This window comes from Ammospiza nelsoni, chromosome 6, assembly GCF_027579445.1.
Source record: "Ammospiza nelsoni isolate bAmmNel1 chromosome 6, bAmmNel1.pri, whole genome shotgun sequence".
Taxonomy (NCBI): domain Eukaryota; kingdom Metazoa; phylum Chordata; class Aves; order Passeriformes; family Passerellidae; genus Ammospiza; species Ammospiza nelsoni.
Window position 1 is genome coordinate 21,677,183 of NC_080638.1, and position 8,730 is coordinate 21,685,912.

At 44.2% G+C, this 8,730-nt stretch overlaps 1 protein-coding gene across 1 annotated transcript; it reads right to left on the reverse strand.

Moving 5' to 3' along the window:
• Window positions 1–636: 636 nt before the first annotated feature.
• On the reverse strand, window positions 637–7,722 carry COMMD9 (COMM domain containing 9). The gene is made up of 6 exons (XM_059474048.1): window positions 7,671–7,722; window positions 7,466–7,591; window positions 7,005–7,144; window positions 6,385–6,419; window positions 5,068–5,171; window positions 637–4,226 (listed from the first exon to the last, which is right to left on the reverse strand). Exons 1-6 carry the CDS (start codon window positions 7,719–7,721, stop codon window positions 4,086–4,088), a joined length of 597 nt encoding a protein of 198 aa, XP_059330031.1. The 5' UTR covers window position 7,722; the 3' UTR covers window positions 637–4,085.
• Window positions 7,723–8,730: the final 1,008 nt, after the last annotated feature.

Consider the following 8,730-nt stretch of genomic DNA (forward strand, 5'->3'; position numbering starts at 1 on the left):
TCATGAGAGCAGATGGAAATCCTGGGCAGGGTGAGCACATATTGATGGTGGGTAAGCCAAGGTCTTGCATTGTAATGATACAGGGCTGTGTTGGTGCAGGGATACTGGAGACTGAATTACACAATGTTAACCAAGTTATACCTTGGAGAAGTCAGTTAATAAAGCAGGCCCAAGCATCACAAGCATTATTAATCTCTTACATTAAAAACAAAGCAAAAAATCAGCAGCTACTTGCACAACATTTGTGCAGACGGAGGGAAAAATACATGAGTTTGTGTAATTACTGTGTCATGGACTAAAGTTTCTGACTAAGGGGTCAAAATGTTAGGAAAGGGTCTGGGAAGGTGGGATTCCTCAACTTCAAGTGCTGCCACTCTACAGCCTAGTGAGATTAATCTTTTAAGGGTATGTAAAAAAGAGTGGTAAATGTATTAAACTGCTACTTTTGTAGGGGTTATTTTAATTCAGAATAACCATAGTTATAGAACAGCTGACAAAATTACACCACTAGGTATGTTGTTGCTTGTACCAAAAACTGAGATTAAGCTGGACTGTTGTGGTTTTTAAGAGAGATGTTCATTTAACAAGAGGGCTATCCCAGATTTGTCTCTTGATCCCAAAATGCCTTCTTCAATCTTGATCTGAGCAGTTAAAGAAACTTTATTATATCCAGTGAAAATTAGATTGCAAAAAAATAGAAACAAACATTTTTAACTTAGGTCAAAACAATTCTAAACCAGATTACTAGTAACAAAATAACTTGTTTGATGTGAAACAGTAAGACCTCAGTTATAAACAAAGCAAAAACTTTGTATACATGTTAGTTTCAGAAGAGCTTGAATACATAAATTTCATGTATTAAACTCAAAACTTAAATATGGAGTAATTATTAGATCTTTACCAAACCATCATGAGTCTTAGAAAGTCTTCTACAGTTTTAAACCAGAGTTTAAAGATCAGTAATTGAAGTAGAAGCTAGGAACCTTAAAGGCATTTTCTTTCTAAGCTTTTCTTGCTCTCAATCACACCTACACAATTTTTAGTCTGAACACCCTAAAGTGCAGAATTTCTTGCAACAAAAGCTAGCATTGTTTGTGTTGTTTTGAATAATACAAAGTAGGCTTTATTGTTTGTAATGCTTTTTCAACACTTTGACACAGATTCAACACAATGTCTGATTGTGAAATTACAATTTGAATTTAACTTGCATACTGTGTTTTACAAATAAGTTTATCACTGTTTTTCTTATTGTAACAGAATTTGCATCATTACCAAGTGTACATGTAGAAAGTGAATTTTCTGTTTCTCAAATACTGGAATGAGGATGGAGGTTTTAAGCTGCACTTCACAATGAAGGCTTGTGGTTTCCTGGCAGGACTTTATTCAGGTGATTCACATACTATGACAGTTCATTGTTTAGTAATGTCCTCGGACAATCCTCCAGAAACACTTGTGGTGATGACCCCATTCAAGGGAGATGCAAACTGTTAAGTGAAGAATGGCCACTGCAATTCTGAAAGGCACAGAATATAGAGCTTACAGGGCTTAGTCATCAAAAGTGGTCAGGGATTTTACTGCTTCTTAAATAGGACTGAAAAACGGAAAGGCAAGAAAGAAGTAAGCAGAAGAGGACAGTATTGGCACAGTAACAAACTGGTAACAGAGATGAATCCATCATCTCTTAGGCTGGCCCTACCAAATAGCAGCAATATGTGGAGGGAGGATGAAAATCTAACTCATTTTAAGAGAGCAATAACTTTATGAAAAAGATCACATATGATTGCGGGCAGTAGCAGGCAATTTATTCTCTTTCTGTGTAGCAGTCTCAATAAAAAGGGCTTTAATGTGAAGTTCTCCTGCTGTCTGGGTAATGACAGTCCTACTCGGCCTCCTTTGTTTTATGTACCTTTTTCAAAGCAATCTCAGCTCTTCTGGCTAAGGAGATAAAGAGTCCACAATAAAATACCTAACAATTTAGGCAAAGATTTGAAGGCAAGCTCCCACAGCATCCTAAATATTGGGTTAGAAAATACTAGTGTCTTCTTGCAGAATGACTTGACATCTACCCCTTGCTTGGAGTCACCAGAATTTTGGCATGTCTCTGGTTCAGTGGGCACACTCCTTTTTGTTAGACTCCACAACCAACTTTTAGCTACCTGCAGAAAGCTCCACTCTGCCACCAGAAAAGCCTTTTCAGTTTTAAATCTTCCTTTTCTTTACAACTCTTCTATAGTTGTATAATTGTTCTACATGAGAACATCTATCAGTTCTTCATTGCATTGGACCCTACATTTTGACTGTAACTTTAGTATTTACCTCAAGAATTTCCTCTGTGTTTTTACTTCCTCAGCTCCTCTAACACTGCAGTACTTCATCCTGAATTATTTACCTCCTCAGTGATTCTTACCTTCTAAGACACTACTACATAAACTATTAGTTTTTGGGGGTTTTTTTAAGGCTAGGATGCAAAGGCAACAAAATTTCCTCAAACTGAAGTACTGTTAGAGATGTTTTTCACAGCTTGAATCTTACAGAACATACTCTTAAATATCCATCTCCTCCATTGAGATGTCCCTATTATACATGAAATGTACCAGTTTGCCTTGATACCATACTAAGCATTATAATCTTTGCTCAAGACATTAACAAGGGACGTGCCACTCAGTTGATCTTGATGCATGAGCTGCATTTCATGAGCTCCATTATCTTTTAAAGGCACAGCCTTCACTTACATTTATATTCTAGCCTGCACTTTGGGGGAATGGGTAGAATTAATTAACAAAGTTCTTGTAGTTATGCACACTTCTTGAATGATTCTGTGTTTCCAAACACAACAAACAATGTTTGTGTCTTGAAGGAGAGCCTGGTGTTGCAGAAAAGATTGGATTTTGCCATAAACACATTAGGATGTAGACTTCTATAGAAGCTCATCAGAAAGAAGAATCTGAATTTTGTTGATTTTCTGCATTTAACTCCTCCACACTCACAACGCACACATACTTACAAACTTCTAGGTCAGGGTAATCCTCTTAATATTGTACAGAGGTGATGCCTATGGAAGAAGGTTCCCTAAAACTGTATTACAATGAAGAGAAGGAAGTTTCAAACATGAATCAATTTGAATAGGAAACAAAAGATCCTTCTTCAGCAACAAACAGGAACATCCATTAAACCAGCCTAGAAACTTGGCACCATCACAAAGAGGCAGAGGTAACCCAGGACAACATCTCTTCCAGACTGAAAAGGATTCACAGAATCAATTAGCAGTTCATTCTTTCATTAAATGAAGATTTACACAAACAACAGAACACATTGAAGAAGTATAGGCACATATTGCTACAGAGGAGTCTCCTACAGCACCGAAAACAGCCTTCAATTCTTTATTCTCCCAGTTTGGTTTTTGTGCAGCAAAGACAAAGCCCAGAGTCCAATAAACCCCAAACATGAATTACCTGAACTCCTTTTTTACTTTTCAAACAGAAGGAGGAAATTAGTTCTGCTAAAGATGATGAGAACAGTCATTTTGCAAATGGTGCTGTGAAGCTGATCAGAAGGGAATGTGTTGTAGCATAACTGCCCTATTTCAGCACATCATCCTGTAATAACAATCTGCAGCATGGCTCCGCTTCAGTGAGAGGGAGAGAGTGCTACATCCAGCAGGCCCCTCAGTACATGCACATCCCAGAGAGAAGCACCCTCCCTTTGCTGGAAGGCAGCCCATTACCCAGCTTGAGCCTTTCAGATTCTCATTTCAGGACAGAGATAGAACTTGCTTCATTGGCTGCAGCTATTTGCTGTTTCCAGTTATGACCCTTGTGATTAAGCCAAGCTCTGAGCCCTGAAATCCTCTTCTGAAATGGTGAACAGCTTTTGTTCAACAACATAATAGGAAACCATTTCTTGGCATCCAACCAAATGAGTATTTGAGTATTAGCTTTTCAAAAGCTATCTCATTAATTCAAGACAAAAACCTCTTTAGTTTTGCTTGCTGAAATAGACAGCGTGTTACACTAGGCTGCAACTTCTGACAGCTGTAGGTAGAGAATACTTCCCTTCCTTGCTGCTGGAATCCATGCCCTGAGCATTCATTTGTTTGCAACGGCAGAAAGTTGGTCCCGAATCCTTCCCAGACCTTCTAACATAGTGTCCAGGGTTTCTTTGCTCAGTTCCACAGTCAGTGCAGAAACAACAGGATTATTTCCACATAAGGCAGCATCTTCCTGAATCTTAAAATAGGAATGCAGATGTTAGTTGTATGAAAAATTAATTTATGTGTTGTTCTTCCAGAGCCGCTACAAAATGTTGTGTTTAATACATAGATTATACAAAATGGTCTGAATTTGGAATCCAGCTCCATCCTGAAGAACCATGGCACATTTTCTAAGCTGTGTGCCTCACTAGTGAAGTGCACTCCCATTGATAGAGTGCAAGTGAGCACCTACTGCCATGGATATTGGGATATTTTGAAGATATTGTGGCAGGAAGCCACATCTGTATCAAAAGCATCTCAGCAGATACCACAGAGATACCACATTACCCCACCCCACATACAGAAATTAGATTTTAATTCCTCCTCTGAATCCCACTCATCTGATTTTTATTGGTTGGGGGGGGATCCAAAACTCTGCAGAACACAAGCAGTACACAAGCAGTTAAGTTAGGTATACTCCCCAAATGATAGATGTAGCTGGTGAAGGAAGTTAATAGTAATCTCAAGTCATTTCCCAACTAATGAAGTCAGCCAAACATGCTGATGGAGTGCTTAGAATTAAAGGATGATGGCTTCACGATTTATCTTCTTTTTTCTGTAGAAAACAATGGTGACTAGGAACAAACATGGTGACTTCTCACATCCTCATGCACACAAAACTTGTGTGCAAGAGAGCTTTCATCAGAGACACCATTCCCATGCTCTGTGGCATTTCAGGTATGATCTCTGAGAAAGTCTAATGGCCCACCAGGCACGAAGCAAGCACCAGATGCCTGTCTGAACTGGCTTTCCCTGGCAAGTCAGTCAGCTTGCAGCTGGACTTTGTTATTTGGGTCCTTCACAGGCACTGCCATTACCTTTAGCTGCAGCAGGCAGGTAGGGACTGCCATTCTTACAATGCTGTCTGAAGATGTCTTGATGTCCACCCTCCAGTCCATGTCCACCAGCCGAGGCAGGGAGACTGAGGGGTTAAAAATGGCTCTGTTAGGCTCAGCAGGACACCAGGGTGATACCACCCCTGCAACCTGTGACCACCACCATGCACAGGCCTCTCCACTGCTGGCCTTGGGAAGTGTACAAGTTTAGTTCCTACTATGTGGTTTCCCATCATTTTACTCTGGAATAAGCCAGTCTCTGAAGACCTCCTCATGACACTGGAAGGGCAAAAAGGGTTCTCCCATCATTACATGCAATGACAGTTCAGTGCAAGAAACAGAGAGAAATTTCCAAAGCAGCTGGAAGAAGGAGAGCAGTAAGATGTCTTCTCCCCATCTTTATGCCCTGCCTTGCTGCCTGCTGCACTCAACTAGTGTTTCATTGTGAGTTGCTCTGGCACCTACATGCTTATTGCTCTGAAACTGGTAAGAAAGCACTCAGGAAAGCTTGTAAAATCTAGCAGTATAAAACATGTTATTTCAAGTTCCCCAGCCAAAGCATCCTGCAGTACAGCAAACATGCTGACAAACTGCAATCTTCACATTCCTTAAAAGTATTTCAAATATCACCCTAATTGCATGCAGCCTAGCAGAAACCATTTAATACGTGCATTACTGACATCAATAGCTCAGAGCTGGAGACCTCTTGGGCCCACCCAAGGAGAGAAACACCAGTCTAACTTGGCTGCTAAGGAAAGAGCTGTCTCAGTAAGCAATTGCAGCCTGTCTGGATTCTGCCTGTTGTAAGATGCTTAGTGTCTTCCCCAGGGGTTGATTGCCAGCCTTCCTACTGACTACAGACACTTAAGTTGCTTTCTCTCTGTGCTTTATTGTCTAATTGAATTTTTTTCTGTCTGGGGAAAGGCTCTCTCTCCGTGCCCCTACTGCTTCCTTGCACAGAGCTCCAGGGGGCAGTGCACAACTGGCTGCCTTGCTCCTGCTTTTGGAACAAATTCCAGTTCACAGTCTGTCAAGGCCAGCACTTGGCAGCATTTGCAACAGCACAAAATACATCTGTTAAGCCTTATATGTTAATTTGCAAAGATTGATTGCAGGTGGCTTGAGAGGGGCAGGAAACCATTCACTTTTTTATGTTAACACAGATCAATCTGTTGGAATGTCTGCCTTGGACCACTGCCTTGGTCCCTATGTAATGCATGTCAGATACTTCATAAATACAATACTAAGATAATCCATTCTTTCCTAGTAGACAATCTCATTCCTGAGATTACTACTTACTCTGACTGGCTTGTGCTTCATTTCTCCAAGAAGAGCTGTAAAAAAAGTGGAGAAAACAGTATCAACAGTGCTTTCAGAAAAAAAAAAGAGGTAAGCATTTAGCATGGCTTATCCCTGACTAATGGCAGGCAAACTGGTGACCAACCATGGGTTCTTCTGGAAGGGCAGTTCGTTTAAAGCCCACACATTCCTCCCTGGTCTTATCAAAGCCATGGGCTCCAAGGACTGAGATGTGCAAGCAGAAGTGCCCTCCCCCACCACCACCTCGTGTATGCTCTATCACATCCAGTGCCTCTGCACCTGAGCCATGGTGACAAGTGGATGGATATCTGGGTACCACCTAGATCTTCTAGAGCTGAAATCCAGCCTTCTAAGTTTTATCATCAACAGTAGCATTTTTTCACCATACAGCTGTTAAGATAAAAGGGGCTTGGCATATTAGGACTGTGGCCCACGTCTGTTTCAGAAGTCATGGCAAAACTCTGTGCCCATGGCTGTGTTTCATTGGCCATTTATAGAAACAAGACAAATATCCACGTTGCCAAATATCCACGTATCAAACGACATACACAGGCTTTAAATCTACAGCTGAAAGCAAATGGCAGGTGGATAGCACTTACATATTCTCCAATATTATCTTAGTCAAGAGGTTTTTCAGATTTTGGTGGAAGTTTTCTGGGAAGAGACGGAGGATGTCTTCTGGCGCGGTCAAGCCGCGGTACACCACGTGCCTGGTGAGGTTGTGCAGAGCAGACACCAGCTGGCAGGGGGCAAGAGAAGGGCTGCGCTGAGAAGCATTACACACAGCACAGAGACACAGCTTATGCTGGAGACCTTCAGCACCCGAGCCCTGGGCACCCACGTACGGCCCGACAGCCTCAGCAGGACGGGGCTGCGCACCTCAGCGCCCCCGCTTCGCAGCCTCAGCCCGTTCCCTTCTGCCGCGGGCGAGGGTCGCTGTTCCCGCGCACGTCTCGTTTCCCGCACCTTCCCGAGGGCCTGGGCCAGCCCCGCGCTGGCAACGCCACAGTCCCGCTCGTTCCCTCCCGCCGGGGCCCGCGGCTGCCCCGCCCGGCCCTACCTGCTCCGCTTCCTCGGCGCTGACGGCGAGCCCGGGGCAGGCGCGCTGCGCCAGCGGGCCGAGCGCGGCGGGCGAGCTGGAGAAGCACTCCTGGCACAGCTGCCGCACAGCGTCCTTCGACGGCGCCTGGCGGGGAGCAAAGCGGGGGCGCTTAGCCGCGGCCCAGCAGCGGCGGCCCCGGTCCCCGCGGCCCGGCCCCGCTCACCTTCAGCAGGATCTGCAGCGCCGCGAAGTCCCCGTCCCGCAGCGCCGCCATCTTGGCGCCGTTAGCGCGACCGCGCTCCGCCCGCCGCCATCACGCGCTCGTCACCGGGGCGGGGCCAGGGACACGGACACGGACACGGGCAGAGACACGGACACGGGCAGGAGACAGGGACAGGCACACGAACAGGGACAGGGACACGGACAGGCACACAGACCGGACAGGGGACAGGGACAGAGACCGGCACACGGACCGGGATAGGAAAGCTGTCGGTGTGTGGCACTGCCCCTGCCGCTCCACTCGGGGCGTTTTCTACTCTTGAGTGCAAAGCTCTGCCTCGGAATTGTGCTGTAAACGCGCTGCTTTCAGCCAGAGGGAACGAGAGGTGAAGGATTCATCATGGCACTATGATAGCCATACGGACCATTATCTTTGCAAGCTGAGTCTTTCACTTTGTAAGACATTTAAATAAGTCCTCTTTCTGAGAGAGAACGTCTTCTCTTTGCCGTGTGTGGCTTCCAGCGCACCTGGATCCAGGGCATCACTAATCTATGGTATTTCCCCGTCACTGCCTCTGTCACCTCCCCATCCTTATTTCCATCTCTGTTGGTTTGTAAGCAGAATTTTGCACAGTAAGAAATGCAAACATATAAATACTTTTTTCACTGGGCTTCCCAAGGCTCGCAGGGAGCAGGGTTTACTCTTGTAGAGGAACAGATTCCATACTACACACTAGCACAGAACATAAAGTGAAGGGAAAGATGGTGAAATATTAATTTTTTATTTCCAAAATGAAAGGTTTGCAGCTAGTGGGTTAAACAGTAGCATCCCAGTGGGGGAAAAGCATGGGGTCGTGGTTAAAGGTTGGGGTTTAAGAGTTAGGAAACCAGAATCACATTCTCTTGACCCTGTTTCAGTCTTTAGATGAATCAAGGTAAGTCAGTTTGTCACGAGTGCCAGGAAGGTAATGGCACTCTCTGTATAACACATAATGTCCTGCAGTGGTGAGTGTGGGCATTTATTAACATCAGCAGTAAGCATGGAGGTTGTGAAAGGATAAACA

Bases quoted from the DNA above. Each gene is read 5' to 3' on its own strand.
- COMMD9 (XM_059474048.1), bottom strand. From the start codon at position 7,721: ATGGCGGCGCTGCGGGACGGGGACTTCGCGGCGCTGCAGATCCTGCTG. The intron at 6,420-7,004 runs GTAAGTGCTATC...CTTTTTTTACAG, and splicing joins AAGATAATATTGGAGAATAT to CTCTTCTTGGAGAAATGAAG. The intron at 4,227-5,067 runs GTAATGGCAGTG...TCCTATTTTAAG, and splicing joins CCTGCCTGCTGCAGCTAAAG to ATTCAGGAAGATGCTGCCTT.